Genomic DNA, 23,304 nt, shown 5'->3' on the forward strand with positions numbered 1-23,304 from the left:
AACAAAACACATGGCATTTTCTGTTCTGCCTGGGGAGTCCCGCACCCCTGGAAGATTATGCTGACCACCTCCAGATGGAGCGACCACTTGTGGGCGAGACAAGGAAGTCCTGCTGAGATGATCTGCCAAGACATTCCTGGTTCCAAGCAGGTCTGTGGCTATCAGTTGAATGGCATGCTGCACACAATGGTGGAGAGCTTCTTGACAAAGGGCCGAAGACCTGGCACCGCCCTGCCTGTTGATGTAATATATCACGGTGATATTGTCCATCAGGACCTGCACCACATTTGCCCTTCAGGTGGGGCAAGGAAGCCTGGTAGGCCAGGCGAACTGCTCTGAGCTCCCTGACGTTGATGTGGAAGGCCAGATCATCCTGCAACCAGTGGCCCTGGGTGCTCAGCTTGCCCAGGTCTGAAGCATCAGAGACCAGGGTCAACGATGGGGATGGGGTTATGAAGGGGACTCCCTCCAACACCGGTCCGGGGTCTAACCACCAATCCAGTGACAACCTGATGTGGTCTGGCACCCTGACTACCAGGTCTAGGTCATGCATGTTGGGTATGTAGACCGACACCAGCCACGCTTGCAGAGGCCGGAGATGGAGCCGAACATAGCTGACCACATATGTACACATGGCCATGTGGCCCAACAGCCGCAGGCAGGTGTGAGCTGTGGTGAGCTGGTTGTTCTTTACATGGGAGATCACGGCCGATATGGCCTGAAAATGCGCTTCCGGAAGGAAGGCTCGGGCTTGTGTGGAGTTGAGAACCGCGCCAATGAACTCTATTTGCTGGACAGGCATTAAGATGGATTTTTTTCTCATTTATTAACAGGCCCAGGTCGTAGCAAGTGGAACGCATCAGATTGAGGCTCCTCTGCACTTGCTCCCGAGACCTGCCTTTGATAAGCCAGTTGTCGAGATATGGGAAGACCTGGACCCCTTGATGTCTCAGGTAAGCAGCCACTGGCGCCATACATTTTGTGAACACCCCTGGGGCTGATGAGAGGCCAAAGGGCAGTGCCGTGAATTGAAAATGGCATCTGTTCACTATGAAATGGAGGAAATGTCTGTGACCTGGGAATATGGAAATAAGCATCCTTCAAGTCGAGGGTGGTGAACCAGTCTCCCGGATCCAGAGAGGGGGATGATGGAGGCCAGGGAGACCATGCAAAACTGCAACTTTCTGAGAGACTTGTTGAGGTGATGTAGGTCCAGAATGGGTCGGAAGTCCCCTTTTGCTTTTGGGATTAGGAAGTAGTGGGAATAGAACCCTTTTCCCTTCTGTTCCCGAGGGAACTCCTCCACCACCCCCAGGTAAAGGAGGTTCTCAGCCTCTTGGATGAGTAGTTGCTCGTGAGAAGGGTCCCGGAAGAGGGGAGGTGGGGGGGGGGGGCGAAAATTGCAAAGTATAGCCCCGAGATACTATGTCCAGCACCCAGTGGTTCGAGGTGACCCGTGACCAGGCCAAACGATAGGGACGAAGACGGTTGAGGAAAGAACAAGGTGGATCTGGAGAACTGACTGGGTGTTGCTCTTGAGCGCACCTACATGCATCTGACGAAGTGGGTATTCACCCACGAAAGCTTATGCTCCAATACATCTGTTAGTCTTAAAAGTGCCACAGGACTCTCTGTTGCTCTTTCAAAATGAGTGCTTCTGGCCCCTGGGATGCTTGGCTGGATGGCGAGGGTGAGTGGGAGGAGGAAGGGCGGCAACAACTAAAGCTCGTTTCTCTATCCCTTCTCCTTGCAGACCCTTGACGAGGCTGTCACGGTCTTCGTGGCAGGGGCGGCCGGAACTAGTTCCATGCAGACTGTGGCATATGCATGCCCAGCAAGTGAAGGGTGGCCCCAGTGTCCTTTAACCCATGCAGCCTCGCATCAGTCTGCTCCAAAAAGAGACCATTCCCATCGAATGGAAGGTCCTGGATAGAGGTCTGCATCTCTTGGGACAGACCAGTGGTGCGAAGCCAGGAGCTGCACCTCACGACCACTGCTGCCGCAACCATCCTAGCCACTGAGTCTGCCGCATCCCATGCCATCTGGAGAGAGCACCTAGCATCCACGTTGCCACTAAAGGGGGCACCACAGCTGGTCCTATGGATACCGCTAAGGCAAAAAATCTGCAAAAATATGGGCACATGCACACACACAATGGAATAGACATGGGCAAGCACTCAAAGAACCACCCTTTTTCCAGATCATTTATGAATATGTTGAATAGGACTGGACACAGTACAGACCCCTAAGGGGATATCACTATTTACCTCTGTCCATTCTGAAAACTAACAATTTATTCCTATCCTTTGCGTCCTATCTTTTAACCAGTTACTGATCCATGAGAGGACCTTCCCTCTTATCCCATGACAGCTTACCGTGCCTAAGAGCCTTTGGTGAGGGACCTTGTCAAAGGGTTTCTGAAAATCTAAGTACACTATATCCACTGGATCTCCTTGGTCCACATGCTTGTCGACCTCCTCAAAGACTTCTAGAAGATTGGTGAGACATGATTTCCCTTTACAAAAAACATGTTGACTATGCCCCAACAAATCATGTTCATCTATGTGTCTGATAATTCTATTCTTTACTATAGAAAGAAGAAATTTCACATGTTGGGGAAGAGGGACAGAAGAAAACATGCCATTTTAAAAAACAATTTATTCGTGAAGATCCTCAGATATTTGAAATGTTAGAAATAGTCCTTGTGGAGTTTGATTATTAGGTAGAGTGAAGGTGAGGTGGCCAAAAGCCCACGGTGAATTGAATTAATTGTATGGATATCGCCACAACAGGCAAGTGGTACACGTGATTGCATTTTTGTACAAACATTATACATTCAAACACATACACACACCTTTTAGCACAGTATACACTGCACACTGGCATACTACAAAGTTGCAATATGCAATCTATTACAGTTATTGTTACATTAATGACATTAAATGTAAATTACTCACCCATTTGCCTGGAGAGAGAGATATTTTTTGTTTGTTTGTTTTTTTAATGAGTAAAGTAGCATTACTTTTTCATTATTATGGGAGTAATGTTTGTATCTGGGCTGGTAAATTTTTGTGATAATATTGCACATCTGGTTTAACAGTAATTTAAATACCCCATGCACCAAGGCTCTCTGTTCCACAACTATCATTTAGGGTCCAGAAAACCACTGGAGAAAACAAACAAATATATGATGGCTGATTTCTTATGACATAGTATCTCGTGTTCTTCCACTCCTCATTCATAAAGAGAACTGTCAGAATACAAATAAGTAACTACATAATTATACTGGATGAAGTGAGATGTTCCATTGCAACGGAAAGTAGAGTTAAACTGGAATGTGGAGCATGGACATCATTCTCCATTGCCTTGATCTTTTGAAGTGATTTATATCTTACAAAGTAGATGTAAAAAGTTACCATTCTGGTTTGCTAGCATTTTACAGCCAATTAGCACAGAAAGTCTGTGCCCTTAGAAGGAACCAAGTATTGACGTTCTGCCTGCTTTGGTGTAGGGGAGCAGGAGGCGAGCATATGCCACACTGCCTTGCAGTATGGCACCGCCTTGCAGTATGGCAGTGTGGATGGATAAGGCTATATGAGAGGGACTGGGAAGTTGAAGGATGTCCAGGAATTGGTCCTGAGGGTCTTGAACATCTTCCACCGGAAGGTTGAGGGCAGTAGCCATGCGATGGAGCAGGGACTGATATTGTGTGTGATCATCCGGATGTGAAAGGGATCACGGAATAAGGGCATCGTCTGGTGACGAAGTGCCCATAGGGATGGGTGGTTCTGGAGGTGCGGTCAGGACCGGCGGTGCCGATGGAGCAGGAACATCCAAGGGTTCATCCTGGATGGTGGCTGTATGGGAAGGAGATGCACGGTGTGGGCGATGTGTACCATGATGATGCTAGGGGTCCCATGACGGCCAGTTAGGTCAGGAGTATGGTTTGCCATGCATCAGCGGTGCCTATGGGTATCGGGACCAGGAGTCAGACACAGGAGTGTAGTCCGGAGGGTGCCGAGGATCAGGACTGTCAGAGCGGGCCGGGGAAAGGGCCGTGTCCGGGTCGGTAGATAAGCCAAGGGTTCTGGAAAGAGAGGAGCTGTCGGCACTGGTGGGACCGATGCTGCCAGGCATGGTGGAGGAGGATGGTTGAAGAGCAAGAGGGGCTCGTCTGTCCCGGAGCCAGTGGAGAATGATGGAGGACAAGGGGTTCATCGATTAGAGAAGGGAGTCCGGAGCACAGCAGAGTACCTGCGAAGGGTAGTATAAGTTCCGCCAACTGTGTGAGAGGCGATAAACAGCCTGGAGTGCATGGGACTGGGTGCATCAAGCCCGAGGGTCCCAACGGAATTGACGGTGCCAGGAGCGAGGTAGAAGTTGCTGCTGCCGGAATAGATGGGGCCGATGGTAAATGGTGGAATTTGAAGCGGTGTTCCGTGTGCACTCTCTTCGGGCCCAAAGTCGAAGCCAGACCTTCTGATGCAGCATGCGACTTCTCATCTGACCAATCCCGGTTCGTGGAGGAAATGCGTCGTTTTGAGGCGGTCACAGTCAGGGAGCTGCCCTTGTGCCTGTGCTTCTTGTGCATGTGGTGGGTCTTTAGTGGGTGTGGCAGTGCTGCATATGAGGAACCCGGTGAGGCACTTACCACCGGTGATGGGCGTCACTCTAGTGGTTCTGTTGGAGCCAGGTCTTGTTGAGCACGTGGGCACATTGCCTCCTCCATTAAAAAGTTACGGAGATGAAATTCATGAGCTGCTCGGGGCTGTGATGGAAATGAGTGGCAAATGGAGCAGCAGGAAACTATATGGGCTTCACCCAGGCAGTAGAGGCAACAGGTGCTCTTGTCGCTGACTGAGAAGGAGCGAGGGCACAAGGTGCAGTTTTTGAAGCTAGCTTGATGGGACCGGGCCGGGAAGGGTGGAGAAGTCCCCAAAGGGAAAAGTCCAATAACTTAACTATATACTAAGAATGTACAACTAACTAACTAAAGAGGAGGAAAATGGGAACTATATATAGTTACAAAGGGTTGAACACAATACTCTTAGGTGACTAAGAGCACATAGGAACAAGGGGTTCCAACTGTGGCCATGTTCCAGAGGGAACTGGAGTGGCGTCAACCCGCACAACATCTTAAAGCCTTGGCTGCGCCACGTGCCGATGCATGACGCCCGTGGGAGGGGAGGGGGGTAAACAGACATGACTAAGAACAGTTCCGGCTCTGGCGCATGGTGCGCATGCACACCAGCAGTTGGAATTCAGATAAGGACCAGCACTTGAAAACGAATCAGAACTCCAAGAAAGGTTACACAAAACCTGAGAAATCCTTTTTCCATAGTCCTAAAAACATTGTTTCAGAGACTGTGTTGGGCCATTTACCAATCATGAAATTAAAGCATTAAAATTAAAATTTTCATTATAAAAAAACAAAATGTTGTATATAAAAATTTAGAGTTTAAACTGTGGTTCATCTAAAAGCAAACTACAATCCTATAATTTAGGAGCTGATCATATAAATTGTTACTTACACAAGTAGTCCTATTCCACTATTGAACCAATGAAGAAATTAAGTGTGTGTTATGAAGTGGCTTAGACTGAGAGAAGACTGTTATTGCAAGAGCAATGAAAAATTTAAAACAGGAGAAGGCAGAAGAAAATTATTAACTGAAAAATATCTCATGTTATACGGATGGTGAAGAGCCTGTTTAGATCCAGCATGCAAATTATTTACAAGAATATGGCATCATTTTCCGCCATCTCACAGCTTTTCACAGAAGTAATTTCATATCAGAAAATAATACAGTAAATGTAATTAATTAATGCCATTACACATTTATAGATGCATTTGTGAAAGGGTAAAATATAAATACAGAGAAAATCGTAATGATTTTTTCCTGTTCAAGTTCACTTTGTCTCTGTACATAACAGGTTTTAGAACCCCTTAGGAACTTCTGATGCAGGGGCAGTCAATTGTTTTTTGTCATGGTCCACATTTCTTGGTCAAGGTGCTGACTCCAGAGAACATAATATAAAAAAACAACAATAATAAGTAAATAAAAGATTTCAGGGTCTGTTCTAAAGTCTCTGGCAGTCCGGATTTGGCCCACGGTCTGCCTATTGACTACCCCTGTTCTGATGCCTAAAACTTGAAAGCTGAAGTGGTCTATCTGTGACTGAAACTCTTCTGAAAGTAGCAGTAGGACCAATGCAGAAGGAGAGGTCTAGAAGTGAAAGGTAACTACTGTAAGCGTAATGAAATTACAGGTAAAATTTTGCCCACAGGTACTTCACTCTAATCTAATGGGAGCCACATTTGATCATCCAAGGACAGAATCTGTCCCTATAGGTTTCAGGCTGGCAGGCTTTAAAATAACTATGATTTGGGAAAAAATAATGTGTAATATCAGAAAAATCTTTAAATTTTTCTCATTTCCTCTTGTCCTTCAATAACAAAAAATGAACAAACGTTTTCAGTTTCATGTAAAGAATATTTTACACAATTAATACTCCCCCTCCCCCAAAAACACACACACAAACCTTGCAGTAAGCACTGTTGATTAATGGAAATAACACACTTAGGTGCTTTAGCAATTACCTGTTACCTATTAAACAAACCTATGCATAATATTATACCCAACATTACTTTAGAATAGCTAAATCCAAATCATCCACTGATTCACAATTTTTCCACCCTTTCAGAAACAATAACCTTCCACATAAAATGAAGCAAATGCAGCAAATAAAAAAACCTGGTTGACTAATCCATTTAAATATCAGGGGGTAGCCGTGTTAGTCTGTATCACAAAAACAACAAGGAGTCCAGTGGCACCTTAAAGACTAACAGATTTATTTGGGCATAAGCTTTCATGGGTAAAAAAAACCTCACTTCTTCAGATGCAACTTTAAAGTTAGAACCACAAAGTTCTTATAGGAAAGTTTAAACCAAATGTAGTTAACAATTCTGGGACAAAAATGCAGGCTGTAGAAGTAATTACAGAGGTTTTGCATCTAATTTCTGGGTTCCAAATCATTCATAAATAATTTTCAACCTTCCTGGACTACTATGTATGTTTTGGGTTGTTTTTTTTTAAATACAGGAATATTGAAATATGGTATAACCATAAAGTCTCTTGAACAGGGAAGACCATTTTGCTTACGTGACAGGGTATATTGTAACCAGGGCCGGTGCAACCCATTAGGCGACCTAGGCGGTCACCTAGGGCGCTAGCATTTGGGGGGCGGCATTTCGGGTCCTTCGGCGGCGACCGGATCTTTGGCCGTCCCGGTCGTCGTCGTCATTTAGGCGGAGGGAGCTGGGGCAGGGGGGCGCGGGGAGGGCCGCCTGCAGCAAGTAAGGGGGGGGGGGGAGCGGCATGCAGGGGAACTCCCCGCCCCAGCTCACCTCTGCTCCGCCTCCTCCCCTAAGCACGCCGCCCCGCTCTGCTTCTCTCCCTCCCAGGCTTGCGGCACCAAACAGCTGATTGGTGCCGCAAGCCTGGGAGGCAGGAGCAGTGGAGCAGCGACGGCGTGCGCGGGAAGGAGGCGGAGCAGAGGTGAGCTGGGGCAGGGAACTGCGCAGGGCTCCCCGGGCCGGGGGGATCTGCCGGGGGGGGGGGGGTGTGCCACAGGGCGGAGGGGGGAACTGCTGCGGGAGGGGCGCCTCAGGGCGGGGGGGAGCTGCCGTGGGGGGGGGGGGCGCGGAGAGCTGCCACAGGGCTCGGGGGGGGGGGGGGGGAGAGGCGCAAGGTGGAAGTTTCGCCTAGGGCGCGAAACATCCTTGCACTCGCCCTGATTGTAACATTACTTTTGTAGTGGAAATGGATGCACTGTTAATTAAGTTAGGATGGGTAGATCTAGTGTGTTACACTTGGCATTTCAGCCATCTAAAGCACATAAGTTTTCAACTCACTTATCACTTTCAGAAATATCATTTTTTTGACATTGTTGTCCAAAACGCAAGGCTACGAAATAGCTTGCTCAGAAGGTTCACTCTCAAGAATTCAAGGACTGATGAATATTACAGCCGGTTTTGGTGCAGGATGACAAATCAAAAGGAGCTGGTTGTTCAGCCAGCCAGCTGATGTTAGAGAGAAGGAGAGTGATGTCTTTCAGGTTTCCTGGCTGGACACACATAGGATGCAGTTCTGTCCCCTGCCCCCATTGAAACAAAATAAACCAGTAGCTGATATGAAGTGAACAAATCCTAGGATATATTTAATAAATAACACATTCTTATGGAACATCTAATAACCTATCTTGTATATGAAGATCAGAGTTACATAGTATAACAAACATTAATAACCTCATTAGTTTTCCTGGATGTGCTTATTAATAATGATTAACATTCTCTGATTAAACCAGTGGTGATTTGGTACATGCTAGATGCAGGGGTGGGGACAGAGGGAAGGTGAAGGAACCACACTGGGGACAGAGGGAAGGTGAAGGAACAACACTGATTAAAAATTGTACCCAAATAACCCCCCTTTCCCTCTGTCCTCAAGTTTAATGCATGCTGGACCATAATGTCAAGAACTTACCTGCTACAGGGTTCTTCCTGGAGTTTAAATTCTGAGACGCTGCATTCTCCTCTGGTTGCCCATCTGCTTCCACCTCTTCTTTGTTTTGAGTATCTTTTACAACTTCATTAAGGGTAGTTCTTCTGCTCTTCTCTCCATGTAAATCTCCCTGAACAGCAGGGAGGGAAATTGGAGGAGGAGGAGGAGAGGAAGGAGGTGTTGTAGTGGTAACAGCAGCAGAAACAGGAATAGGAGGAGTTAGAGGAGGAGAGGGAGAGGTGGAAAGAGCAATGGAAGATGGTACACTTTCCACTTCTGCAGGAAAGCCTTCCAAAATCTCCAATTCAACAGTCAATGGTGCAACTTCCTGTTGAACTATTTCTGCTATGCCGTTTGTAGCAGTTACTTTTTCATTAACTCCATTAATTTCATTAATTAGATTAGTACTAGCAGTCACTGGAATATCACTAGTTGCTACAGTACTAGGCTCCTTGCACGTGTCAGCATCAGCCTCTTCTGTTGGTGAAAGGTCTGATTCTTCTGTGCAGGGTGTGGCATTGGATATAGGCATTGTTTCCTCTTTCGGGGAAGTTAGTTCACATCTCTCCTCTGAGTCAGCTGTGAATGCAGATTTACTAGAAACAGCAACAGCAGCAGTAACAACTGCAATAGGAACAAGAGGGACTGGCGATGCAGCAAGAGGAAGTTCTGGTGGTGATTCCACTGAGGCAGCCTCAGATGTCTGGCCAGCTTGATCTTTTTTCTCCCCACTAGGCTCTGGTATGAGGACTGGGGAAGGAGATTTTAATACTGGATCTGGTTTTGGCTTCTCTTCTATGGAAGGAAAAAAACAACAACATTACAAGGACAGATTAGTTTACCAATTTAGTTTTAACTAGCCATGCTTAGGGTCCTTTTAATTGCCCCACCCTGTGTTCTGTCCATTATTCCAGGAGCTCCTTGGAAGAACTGCAGAAGCAGCAGCTAACCTTTAAATCTAAAGTGAGAACCAAGACTCTCAGAGAACTTTAATATTTAATGGACAGTTGAAGTTTTAAGAACAAAAGTCTTTTCAAGAAATCACCCTTCTCTTCAGCAAAACATACTTAGAAACCTTAACTACGGAAGACATGTTTGTTAATTTTGGAAACCTACAGAGGTTTTGTTGCTTAAAACAGGACTCTTCTTCATAAAAATGACAATGACCACAAAACAAAAATAAATGTAAGTTAAATGGAAGAGGACAGAACGGGTTAGTGGACAGAGTGTAACACTGAGACCCAGGAACTATAACATTCTGAAATTCATTCTAAAAATGAATCACTCTGTGGCCTTCAGCAAGTCACAGCTCTAGCGTTCTCTATTTGTAAAATAGGAATACTACTATTTGCCTACTTGAGTAGAGTGTTGTGATGATTAGTAATTTGTTTATTGCTTTAAGGATGCAAAACACCATGCTATTATTAAGAAGTGAGATAATTTGACAAGTAATAAAACAAACTATCTTAAGTTTCTAAATTCCTCAGACCTTCAGGATATCAGAAAAGACTTATTACACTCTACCCTTACACTTTTGTTTTAAATTCTAGCAGTGAAAATTAAAATTTATCCCAAGTAAAACTGAAAATGAAGGGGATTTAAGTATGGCTTCCACTGAAGAGAGGTTCTATTTCATTTTGAGGTATGCTGGTGAAAGACATCAGTCTGGGTTGGAAAAAGTAAGATGAATTACCTTATCGTAATGCATTATTTGAGATGTGTGGTCCTTATGGGTATTCACTGTGGTTGCACATGCACTCTATGTGCCTGAGACCAAAAGATTTTTCAGTAGCAGTTGGTCCACATCTGTGCCCTACACCTCCCTGTGCTCTGAACCAAGGGCATAAAGGGCACCGACCACCTCTCCAGTTCCTACACTACAGTGAATAAAGTGAGGATTCATGCAGAGGGGACGGAGGGAAGGTCATGAATACCCACAGGGACCACACAGCTCAAACTCCAGTTACTATAAGGTAAATAACCTTTCCTTTTGTTTTTGAGTGCTTGTCCCTAAGGGTGTTTACTGTGGGTGACTCCCAAGCAGTACTCATTGAGGAGGACGGTGTGAGGAAGTATGTTACACCACAGATAGAAAGATCGTTGAACCAAAGGAGGAATCCACGGATGAAGCTTGAACAAGGACATAAGGCTTGAACAAGGTCATAAAGTCTAGTCCCATGTCGCTACTCTACAGATTTCTAAGAGGGGAATTCCTTGCAGAAATTGAGCAGCCCTGACAACTGTGGGGAAAGGACTCTATGAGCTCATAGCAAAGGAGGATGTAGCACAAAATCTATTTAAAGGGTCTTTACAAAGAGACGGGCTTTCCCTTCATTTGCTCAGTAATGGAAACAAAGAGTCTCAGACTTCCCAAAGGGCTCTGTCCTTTGCAAGTAGCAGGCTAAAGCTCTGTGGACACCCAGTGAATAGAATCTTCTGTATCCTTGTTGATGTGAAATTCTGGGTGGAAAAAGAGGAAGTGGACAGTTCGATTCAAGTGAAAATCAGAGTGAACCTTAGGGATGAACTTGGGATGAAATCTCAAGGACACTTTATCCCTGTGAAAGATTAAGTAGGGAGAGTCCGCCATGAGGGCCCTGAGCTCACCCATTCTCCTGGCAGAAGTGATTGCTGGTAGGAAGGCCATTTTCATAGAAAGGTGTAAAACAGAAGAAGTGGCCAAAGGCTTGAATGGCAGGTTCATAAGCACTGACAGTGTCAGGTTCAGGTCCTAGGCAGATATAGGTTTTAATACCAGGGGAAAGGTTCTGATGATACCTTTTAAGATCCTCAGAGTTGTAGGATAGGTGAAAACAGAGCAGTTCTCCACCAGGGGATAGAAGGCATTAGTAGCTGCTAAATGTATGCACAGTGAACTAATGGAAAGACTCGATGCCTTTATGGATAGATAGTCCAGAGGGTCCTGGGTTCCTCTGGAGGTAAGTGACATTGCTGATAGCAGAGGGAGAACCGCTTCCATTTGGCAGTATAATGCTTCCTTGTAGAGGATTCCCTATTTTTATTAAGGATGGATTGGATCTCTTCTGAACATGATCTATTTGTTGTCTATCCAAAATCTTGGGATGGACTTGGAATGGTGTAAAGAGCTGCTTTTGGGCAACTACATGACAGCGTATAACAGTTTGGGAACTACACTCAGGGACTAGTCTAGCACCTCTATTCATTCACACATGGAACAAGACCAAAACCATTCTACCACCCGGAGAAATAATTTTTACAAAACTATTAAAAAGTGGATATTTTGAAATACTAAATTTATTCATTATGAATCATGAAGAAATAAATGGGATCTCCAAATGCTGGAATAGCCAGAAGTAATATGTTTCAGCGCTCCTATCGAGAGTGACTTCACTGTGCTTTGCACTGCTACAATTCTAAAATTGCATTATGTTCCCTCAGAATAAATATAGAATTAGATATGACCAAGGATAATGGAAAATTTGTTACCCAACAATTTCCTTTCTGGGACTGATCTCTCCTCCAATCGGAGACACTCAAGCTAGACTTCTTTTCCTAAAATATACAAGATGCAGTTCAGACTTGTCCATGAGGTTCCAGGGCTCAGCATTACCTTCATGTAGGCAAAAAAGCCTATGGCAGGCTAGGAGAATAATTTATTCCTTTAGATGAGTATCCCATCTTGTTTAGGAAATGCCATTCATAAGCCACGCTGTCAGGTTCAAATAATAGAAGGGGGCCCTGAGATAAGAGAGGAGATTTTGTCTGGGATAATGAGAATGGCCATAGCTTCCTCTTTCTTGATCTTTGGAATTACTCTTCCTAGTAACAGAAAAGGAGAGAAAGCATATAGAAACAGATTCAACCCTCCTTGAGTCAAAGCATCTTTTCCCAGTGATTTCTGGTCTGCTTTTCTGATGAAGAAAGGCCTTATTTTCACATTTTGACTGAATGTGAACAGGTCCACCTTGATTCAGGGACTACTCTGAGTTGTTTACCTGCCGACAGCGTAGCCAGCTTGCATTTGTGTTGCAAATCCCTTTTATGTGGCTCATCTTAAGGGAGGCTAAGTGACACTCCATCCAGGAGAGGATCTGCATTGCTTCCAGGTTTAGACATAATCTCAATATTTTAGGTTTTTGTACATGTTTTTGTGATTAAACCAAGACATGCACTTTTCTCAGGTGATCAGAGAAGTGCTGAACAGCCCACCTGAATTCTCTTACCTCTACGAAACTGGTGCTCTAAATCATCTCTGAGTTCTACTTCTACTATTACAGGGATTTCCTGCTTCCGTCACCTGGGGGACTTGATCACACTGGGCAGCATCTTTACTTTTCATTACCTTGCTTGGGAATCATTCCAAGCCCATAAGAGGAATCTCTGAAGTTCTTTCATGGGCACTCTTGCCCATGGAGTAATCGCTATGCATGAGAATAGAAGATCAGGGAGCTGCATAAGACAGATTTATGTCACTCGGTTCTGTGATATCCCATGGATAAGTACTTGAACCTTGTCAAAAACATCCTCTAACTTGAGAGGACTAGAGCCCTCCTTGCATCAAGAGAGTCCCGGAGATTTTCTTTCAAGTTTGTCACAAACCCCAGTGCCTGAAGAGCACTGCCAGAATTACTTGCTGCAAGGTCTCTTGGTATCAGTTCTGATGACTGTCGTTCAAATCCTAAACTCTCCAATCTGGTTAGCATCACCTACCAATATCTTCATGAAAACTATGGAAGGCAGAAAGACCATTTTGTATCAGCAGTGATGATTTCTGTTGGCAAAGCAGAGAATTTTCCAATCACAGGGCCTAACTAAAACACAGATAAAGCTTCTGTAAAGTCCAGCAACCTCTATTGGTCTCCTCAAGTGATTCCAGTATTATCAGAAGAAAGCATTTCCATACTGAATTTCGTCACCTTCATTGACTTGTTTGCTCTCTTTTGAAATCTCACATGGTTCGAATTCCTCATTGTTTTTGTACTTTAAAGAATCTGGAGTAGAACCCTGAGCACCTTTTTGCTTGAGGGACAGGTTCAACTGACTCAGCTCTAGGAGACGTGAGATTGTATGCAGAATGGTTTGATGTATTATGACATCTCTCAAGCTTCAAGAGGGGACAAAAAAGGATTTTGAGGTGCCTTGAGCTTGAGGAAGCATCTGTGTTGCAATATTTCCTATACTCACCTGTCAAAAGTCATTAGATCTAAGTCTTTGATATGTGGAATACCCTGACCTCTAGGCATTTTTATGGATTGGAAGTCAACCAGCTGCAGTCATACTGATGATTTGGACTGGAACAATTGGCTCCACTTTTGGGTCTGAGCTTCCCCGTAGTGGTTAAAACTCATATTTTGCCCCGGGGTAAACTGAGTCCCTTCTTTGGTAGGAAGGACTCTTAGGTTTCACTGTGGTTCTCCTCATCCCTTAATATGCAACTGGACAAGTGCAAATAGGTACTGGGGGTTGCAGAGGGCAGCCCAGCTATAGAGAGAGGCAGCAGGTCCAACCCAACCTTGCCTGTGATGAGTGGCATATACTGCAGTCTGTCCCAGGGCATGGGATCTAGACCATGACTGGCAGTAGCCTTATACTGAGGCGAGGTGGGGATAGTGGGTGAAGGTTTCCTGGGGAGGGGAGACCCTGAGAAAAAGGGGTTACTGCCAGGGGGCAGCACCCCAGCTAACAAAGCACCGGAGTCCAGGGAGGGACACGGGGGCCAAGCGGTAGTGGATCACCGGCCTGCAGAGGGCGCTCTGGGCTGGAAATCGAGCTAATTCCCTGAGAGACCAGCAGGAGGCGCCGCAGGGGTGAGTCTGAACGGCTACAGAATCCAAGGAGCAGTGGTGAAACCAAATGGTAGAACTCTGTACTGGAAGTGACAAGGGCTCACTGAAAATTTCAAGAACCGTCTGTGGGTCAGGTGGATATCTATGTGCAAGGAAGCGTCTTGCATAACAAGAGCCGTAAATCACATGCCGTTTTCTAGCAAAAATATGATGGCTGGCTGCGAGAATGACCATATGGTCATTTGGCTTGCATATGAAGTGGTTGAGATGACAGAGATCTAGAACTGGTCCTCATCCTCCCTTTTTTCTTGGGTACCAGGAAATAGGTGGAATAGAATCCTGTGCCTTGAATGGCCATGGGAACAGACTATATTGCTCCCCTCTGCAGGAGGAAGTCCACCTCTAGGGCGAGGATACTGTCGTGAGAGTGGTCCGAGAGGTGGGATTGGGATGGGGGACGTGGATGAGGTAGTGTCGTGAACTCGATTGTATAGCCATGTTGAATGACATCCAGGACCCACTTGTCTATTGTTATTGCTCTCCAGAATGGTAGAAAAAGTGCTTGATGGCCCCCAAAGGAGGTGGGTTGCAGCATGTAAATGCACTCAAAAATATTGCTTATATGAAGATTGAGTGTGTGGTATCAAAGACTGTGCTGATGAACCAGGCGAACGGGACCGTTGGGTCTTCTGACGCTTATGAGGATGCTCACAGGGTTGCTGATGGAAGAATTGAGGAGCGCTGTACTGTTGTGCAGGAGGTGGGCAGTAGAATTTGTGCTTGGATGCTGGTGTAGAAATACCCAGCAATTGCAGAGTGGCTCTAGAGTCCTTGAAGGAGTGCAGGGAATCATCAATCTTCTGGTTGAAAGGTGAGATTTATTGAAAGGGAGGTCCTCAATTATGTCCTGTATCTCCCTGGGGAAACCAGAAGAATGCAACCGGGCACAAAGATATGTCTGCCGAATCTACTGAGGCCTGGAGCATCATCCTGGCAACCAGTTTGCCTTCCTGGAAGTGGTCATAATCCTGCTGAAGAAGCTTCTTCACAAAGTTTGCTAATTGGCCATAATGCAGAAAGTCACATTTTGCTAGTTATGCCAGGTAATTAGATATCTGAAACTGAAGGCTGGCAGAAGAAAAGACCTTATGACCTAGAAGGTCCAATCTCTTACCATCCTTCTCTGTTGGAGTGGAACACAGATGCTGCTGCCTGGCCTCTTCATTACCAGCCTGAATAACTAGGAAATTGGGTGGGGCGGTGAGAAAACAAACTCAGACCCCTTCGCAGGTACATAGTATCTTTTTTCCACCCCCTTCAGGGTGGGTGTGCAAGTGGCTGGAGTATGCCAGACAGTGCAGGCCGGCTGGAGAATAGCATCGTTGATCTGTAGCATCACTCTGGCAGGTACTGATGCATGCAGAATATCAAGTAACTGATGTTGGCTGTCCTGCACCTCCACCAGTGGAAGGTGGAGGGCATCACCACACTCCAAAACAGTTCCTGGAACTAGCGGTAGTTGTCTGGTGGGGAGGAAGGAGTCAATGACACTGCCTCATCTGGAGACAACAAGGGGAACCACTCCAGATCTGGTGGTACCACTGAAGTCAGGCTAACCAGTGCATCCTCCAACCCCGGTTCCAATTGTCTACATGATGAAGGTTGGAGTGGCGAGATGAGGGACTCCTCTCAGGCGGATCAGGAAGATTCCAAAGGCAGATATGGGGGCCAAGACCCCCAGTATGACCAACCAGGCGGTTGCTGTGGTGGGCAAGGTAGCAATGGTTCCTGTGTTGAGGAAAGGGAGGATATTACCGGTGGAGCCTTTGGATATTCGTGCCAACAGTACGGGAGAGGTGGACCCTGTGTTCCGTCTGAGTCCTCTGACACGTAGGAACAGGGGAGCCAGCAGAAGCGAGCACATCATAGGGGAGCACTCTAAAACACGACCAAAAGGTGGAAAGTCAAAGCAGTGGAGCGGGCTCCCTTAGGAAGCGAATGCACCAGGAAACGTGGAGCCCTCACCTCATCCAGGGCAAACAGTTCATGAGGTCTGGGTGCAGACTCGAAGCTTCCCAGTGTCAGCGGCATGCCTTCCAGAGTCAGAGTCCGGCCCGGAACAGCAGACTGCCTCAGAACCGATGATTTCCATGACTACAGTGGTACCAATTCAGAAGGGGTATGCGGCTCAGTAACCAGAACCAGCGGGTCCAGTGTTCTATGCGACTTCTTCTTGTGCTTGTGACCCTTGGAATGTGCCGCTTCCCCGTGGCTGGAACTCATAAAAGATGAAGCGTCCTTCTTGGGTCTTGAGGAAGACTTACTGCCATGCTTATGCACATGCTTCCTTGCCTCATGGCGAAGCCCCAGCATGGGGCTCGTAGCGCTGATATCAGTGGAAGCAGACTGGAGCTCCACGGTATGAGGCACACTCCTTGACTCCTCAGGCTGATGTACAGGAGGGGTTCCACAGCCTGGATCTGACTGCAGCATCACGACGACTTCCATGAGGTGATTCTTGAGGCAGAAAGCCTGGCCTTTCCGGGTACAGGCTGGGAAGGAGAGGCAGACACTGTACCTGGATGCGATTGGGCTTCCCCCAAGCAGTAAAGGCAGCGTTGGTGCTCGTCGCTCACCGAGAACGAGTGAGGGCAGGAAGCACAGATCTTGAATCACGGTGTCTTTGGCATAATCCAGTACCCAAGTGTGGGTGATGGGAGGAGTGGGAAATGAGAAACCGGCAAAACAGCATCCCAAAGTCCTTAAAATTCTAAAAACTACTAACAACACTAAAACGACTACAAAAACCAACAAAATACTAACTATATACAAGAATAAACCGTCTTTTTTCCCTGTATTGTAAAAAGTGCATCACAAGAGATGAGAGAACAGAAGAGGCTCTGACTCGCCAGACCATGCGGCAGTGAGAAGGAACTGAGGGCGTGGAACAAGGTCACATACACAGACCAACAGACACTACTACTTTCAAAAGCTTCAGCTCTAGACGCATGGTGCATGTGTATAACCTTCAGTGGAATACAGTAGGTACCATCACTCAAAGAAGAAGAGGAGGTCACTCACTCCGTGCAGTAATTGACGTTCTTTGAGATGAGCATCCCTCTGGGTGCTCCACTTCAGGTCAAGGTGCGTCCCAGCGCCTTTGATCGGAGATTTCTACAGCAGTACCCCTACAGGCTGCGCACGCGCTGTGCCTGCCACTTGAGCTGTCAGTGTTTGAATAGTGCATGCATAGCCTAGGTTCTCAGTTCCTTCTCTACAACGGAGTGTGTTATGAATTCCGAAGTAGAGGGGAGGAGGGCGGGTAGTGGAGCACCCACAGGGACACTCAGCTTGAAGAACGTCAGTAACCTCCTGCTCCACTGAAAAGCAGTATCCCTTAGGATGGTTGGGACTTTGGATAAGGCAAGAAGGCTGTTGACAAGACAGCTCTACCCAGTCTGGTGTCGGACGCTGAAGTGTGGATGAGAGCGTAGTGATTAGCGAAGGTAAGGTTCGATGCCCAGGTAGCTGCCTTGCATATGTCAGACAGTGGGACATTACGGAGAAAGGCCATGGAGGTGGAGACAGCTCTGGTAGAGTGTGTCCTAATTGATGTAGGAGGTTGTATTTGCCTGAGTTGGTAACAAAGGCGTATGCAGTCAGCAATCCATTTGGAAAGTCTCTGTGTAGAGATAGCATTTCCCTGTGAGCACTGAGTAGTAGAGACAAAAAGTCTGGGTTTTTTTCTAGACAGTTTTGTTCTATCCAGGTAAAAGGATAATGCTCTGCGAACATCAAGAGTGTGCATTGTTGTTTCAAAGGCGTTAGCATGCGGTTTTGGGGAAAATGTTGGGAGGTGTATAGGTTCATAGAGGTAAAAGGAAGAGTGTATCTTAGGTAAGAACTTTGGATGCGTGCAGTGTGTGACCTTATCGCCGAAGAACGTGGTATACGGAGGGTCCACCATAAGCGCCCCCATTTCTCCTACCCATCTGGCAGACGTGATTGCTATGAGGAAGGCGGTCTTCATCGATAGGTGGAGAAGGGAGCAGGTAGCCATTGGTTCAAAGGGTTTATCCATCAGGGCTTTGAGGATTAGGTGTAAATCCCAAGGTGAAGCAGGAGGTTTCATGTCTGGGTATAATGTCTGGATACCCTTCAGGAACCTTTTGGTGATTGGATGGGCAAAGACCGTAATGTTGTCAATCTTATGGTGAAAGGCGGTGATTGCCACGAGGTGGACCTTGAGTGAGCCGTAGACAGGCCTGATGTTTTAAGGTGTAACAGGTAATCCAGTATCAGTGGGAGTGAAGCAGAAACTGGAGAGGTGTGTTTGTCAGCGCACCAAGATGTGAACCGTTTCCATTTATGCAGGTAGGTAGTGTGCATGTTGTGTATTCTGCTGTGTAGCAAGACAGTGCGCACTTGGTCCAAACATGTTAACTCCGCATGAGAGAACCATTGATCAGCCAGGCCCTCAGCTGGAGAGGTCGTATGTCGGGGTGATATAGTTGTCCCCAGCGTTGTGATAGGAGGTTGCTGAGTGGGGGAAGGGGAATGGGTGGCTTGACCGACATGCGCAGAAGGAAGGGGTACCACATGAGAGTTTCGGTCCATGGGAGCATAAAGGCGTCTCCCTGTGAGTGTTTCCCCAGGCCTGCTCTGGAGCAGAATGTCGGGCATTTTTTGTTTGTTGCTGTGGCAAATAGATCTAGTTGGGGATAACCCCAGGTCAGGAAAATGTTGGAAAGAATGGTGTCGTTGAGTTCCCACTCGTGCTGTAAGGGGAACGATCGGCTGAGCTCGTCTGTGGTGGTATTCTGAGAACCTGGCAGGTATGAGGCGGAGATATGGATGTTGTGTTGAAGGCACCAGTTCCAAAGTTTTACTGCCTCTGTGCAGAGGGAGTGTGACCAGGCTTCCCCCTGTCTGTTGACATAAAACATGCACGCGATGTTGTCGGTCATGATTCGAATTCGGTGGTTTTGGATGATGGTAAGGAGATCAAGGCAGGCATTGCGTATGGCCCTGAGCTCTAGCAAATTTATGTGAAGCTTGGTTTCCGAAGCAGCCCAGAGACCCTGAGTGGTGAGGTGGCCGATGTGTTTCTCCCCATACTGTGAGGGATGCATCTGTGGTGATGGTAATTGAAGGGGGATCTTGTCGGAAGGGAATCCCGATGCAGAGGTTGATGGGAGAGGTCCACTACAGAAGTGAGTCCTTGACTTTCTGGGGCATGGTTAGTAACTTGTTTAGCCTGTGCTTGTTTGGTTTGTATACCATGGCTAGCCAACCCTGAAGGCATCGCATGTACAGGCGAGCATTTGCAACCACAAATGTGCAAGCGGCCATATGTCCTAAGAGCTGTAGGGAGTCTCGGACTGTAGTCTGTGGGCTGGCACTTATCTGGGTAATAAGGTTGCCCATTGTGTGGAATCTGTCCTGGGGGAGAGATGCAAGACCGGTGGTGGAATCGAGGTGGGCGCCGATGAAGTCGATTTGTTGGGTAGGTTGTAAGGTAGATTTGTTTTTGTTTATTTGCAGGCCCAAAGTGCGGAAGCAGTGAAGGGTTGCAAGAGTTGTGTGGTTCGCTTCTAACTGAGTGGGAGACTTGAGGAGACAATCATCCAGGTAAGGAAATATGAGGATTCCTTTTTTCCTGCGATGTGCTATTACAACTGCTAGCACCTTGGAGAAGACACGTGGTGCAGTGGAGAGGCCAAATGGGAGGACTCTGTATTGGCAGTGTTGCGCTCCCACAGCAAACCTGAGGAAACGTCGATTGGCAGGGTGGATAGAGACATGAAAATATGCATCTTGGAGGTCGAGGGTTGAAAACCAATCTCCTTGCTCCAGCATTGGAATTATCATTGGGAGAGTAACCATCTGGAATTTCTGTTTCTTGACGAACTTGTTCAAACGTCGAAGATCGAGGATAGGGCACCAACTGCTGTTTTTCTTTTCCGTCAAGAAGTAGTGGGAGTAAAACCCTTTCCCTCTGTGTTGAGGGGGTACCTCCTCTATTGCTCCAAGATGTATAAGGTGTTGTACCTCCTGACAGAGCAATTGTTCGTGAGAGGGGTCCCTGAAGAGGGATGGGGTGGGAGGGAGGTAAGAGAGGAAGGGCATGGCATAACCCGATCTGATAATTTCCAGGACCCATCTGTCCGTAGCGATGGTTTTCCAGTTGGCCAGGAACAGACGCAAATGGAGTCCAAAGAAATGGTTGGTTGGAGATGGTGCTGGAGAAGATGCGAGGTTTTCTATACTCTCGACCAAGACTTCAAATTTGTTTATTTGAGTTAGGAGGGTGGGTCATCGTTTGCAGAGGCCGACGTCGTTGGTTCCTGGGCCTATGTCGTAGAGGTGAAGAGGTGTATGGCCTTAGTCATAGAGGCGAAGAGCTTGTCTCCATCGAAGGGGAGATCTTCGACCGTATTCTGTATCTCCTTCAGAAAGGAGGAAGAAGCAAACTATGACGATGGGTGTGGCTGTGGATCTGGCCGCTGTGTCCGCAGCATCGTGGGCAGCTTGAAGAGCTGTGCAGGAGATCAATTGGCCCTCGGACACCACTGCTTTAAACTGTTGTCGTTTATCCTTGACACATCATCAATAAATTACATTACCTTAGCATAATTATTGTGGTCATATTTTGCTAAGAGCTTCGCATAGTTCGCTACTCTAAATTGCAAAGTGGAGGAAGAATACACTTTGCGGCTGAAGGAGTCCAGTCTCTTGTTATCTTTGTCCAGTGGAGTGGATCAGAAGTGTTGGTATTTGTTTTTCTGATTGGCTGCGTCGACCACTAGCGAATTAGATGAGTGGTGCATAAATAGAAACTCAGAACCCTTAGATGGGACAAAATATTTGAGGTCCAGTCTCTTGCTAGTGGGTATTATTGTGGCTGGAGTCTGCCAAATAGTTTTAGCAGGTTCCATAATGGCCCCATTAATTGCTAGGGCTATTTTGGAGGAGGTCATAGCTTGCAGGATGTCGGTAAGCTCGTGGTGTGTTTCATGAACCTCCTTCAGGGTAATCTTGAGCTCTTCTGCTACTCTCTGAAACAACTCTTGAAAGTAGTGGGAGGTGGTGGGGGTACCATGGCATCTTGTGGTGTTATCGCTGTAGAGGAGGTGTGTGGGGCAGTGTCCTCTGTAGGGGTGGCGGCCACTTCAGGTCTTATCTGGGTTTCCGTGTAAGCCGGCAGTGGGGAGGGTCTGACAGCTTTCCTCCGGGCCCGTGGAACACCTGAGTGTGGTGTGGTGTAGGTCCATGGACCTCAGTGTGGCCATTGCCCCGGGGGGGGGGGGGGAAGGCATAGGTGGTCCCATCCAGGGATTGCCATATCAGTGTGGATAGCCTTGAGGATATGGAGATCGTGCTGTAATGCGTCTCCCAGTTGTAGGTAACTGAATCTGGGGAGAGTATTGAGAGGAAAACATCTACCTGGTCATCGTATTCCTCTTCCTCCTCCTCCTCCCACACTTCATTGGAGGGACTTGAAGTGGTAGGGGAGTACTGAAGGTAGGGTGCTAAAGGTCTCGGTGATAGACTGGTGGTGAGAAGAGGAGACTCAGGAGCATGGGACACCCTTAATTCCTCTGGCTGTAAAAACTGCGGTGGAGCTGACTGACCAGGAGTTGGTCAGGAGCTGGTGGAGGCAGAGTCTGCTGGGGCATCTGCTGATGCACCAAAGGGTGTCCCGGGGGTGCAAGCTGGCTCCGCAGAGTAGGTGCCCCTGAAGTAGGCACTGCAAGGGAGGCTGGAGACCTCAGGAGGCTCGGTGCTGAGAGCGGCGGCTGCAAAAGCGGTGCCAGATGATCAGAGGACGGGGCCGCAGCCGCCGCTTGTATTCCTGGCACTGTAGCAGCTCTCGGCACCATACTGACAGAGGTGGCCAAGGGAGAGCTGAAAGAGGCGGGCAACTGAAAGCCCTGAGCCTCGGCACTGTGTAGTGGGGCAGCCGACTCATGGTCGGTGCCTGAGGTGCCTGCCGCATGAAAGGTGCTGAGCTGTGGAGCAGAAGTTACCAAAGACAGGAGAGCCAGTTTTAACTTTTTCCCAGAGGAACGGCTCCTGAGGGGGGAGGAAGTTGGCCGTTTTTTTGCTTTTGCTATGCCCCTGGAGGGTGTCACAGAGGTTGCTGGCCAGGGTCAGATGCAGGTCTGAGAGAGTTTTCCAGGAGCAGCATTTTAAGTTTGAGCTCCCTGTCCTTGCAGGTCCGCGCTTTCAATTTCATACAGTGGATGAATTTTTGGGGTACATGAGACTCCCCCAAACAGCGTACGCACTGTGAATGCCCGTCCGAGATGGGGATGGCATCATTACAGGAGGCACATCTCTTGAAGCCTGGGGAACCAGACATGACCATAACCGCGGAGGGTTTTTTTGTTTTTTTGTTTTGTTTTTTAAGAAATAAATGTAACAGTTAATGTAACTTATCTAAATAGTAACTCTAATGACTAAAAACTATCTAACTAAACCAAGAAACAAACTAACTACTAATCTCAAAGAGCACTGCTGAACTCCGTCTCTAGCCAGGGATGGTAGAGAAGGACCTGAAGAGCCCGGGCTGTGCACGCGCTATTCAAACACTGACAGCTTAAGAGGCAGGCACAGTGTGTGCGCAGCCTGTAGGGGTACTGCTGTAGAAATTTCCGATCGAAGGCACTGGGATGCACCTTGACCTGAAGTGGAGCACCCACAGGGACATCTCTCAAAGAAGTAGTACTCTTACTGATACATTTTCCTATACAGAGATTGGGAAAACTGGAGGGAAAGGAGGGGAAACTCTGGGGATGGAGTGGAGGCAATGGGGGAAAATCTGAACTTCAGGTAGAGGAAAACAGAGGGACAGAGGAGATTAACGTACTTTGAAGACTTCAGCAGAGCAGAGGCCTGCTTGCTCCTCCATTAAGACATTAGAAAGGGGGAATAAGTCACCAGATATCCCACCAAGAAAACAACAATAGGAGAGA

The 23,304-nt window shown here is 47.1% G+C and overlaps 1 protein-coding gene across 3 annotated transcripts in view; it reads right to left on the reverse strand.

Moving 5' to 3' along the window:
- Positions 1-23,304, reverse strand: part of EIF4G3 (eukaryotic translation initiation factor 4 gamma 3) — a 437,959-nt gene that overhangs the window by 128,208 nt on the left and 286,447 nt on the right. For all 3 annotated transcript variants that reach the window (XM_065421392.1, XM_065421390.1, XM_065421391.1), the window contains one exon: positions 8,541-9,353. In XM_065421392.1, the coding sequence (XP_065277464.1) occupies positions 8,541-9,353 (813 nt within the window). The remainder of the gene's footprint in view (positions 1-8,540; positions 9,354-23,304) is intronic.

The sequence above is a fragment of the Emys orbicularis genome, chromosome 22, assembly GCF_028017835.1.
Source record: "Emys orbicularis isolate rEmyOrb1 chromosome 22, rEmyOrb1.hap1, whole genome shotgun sequence".
NCBI classification, from domain to species: Eukaryota; Metazoa; Chordata; order Testudines; family Emydidae; genus Emys; species Emys orbicularis.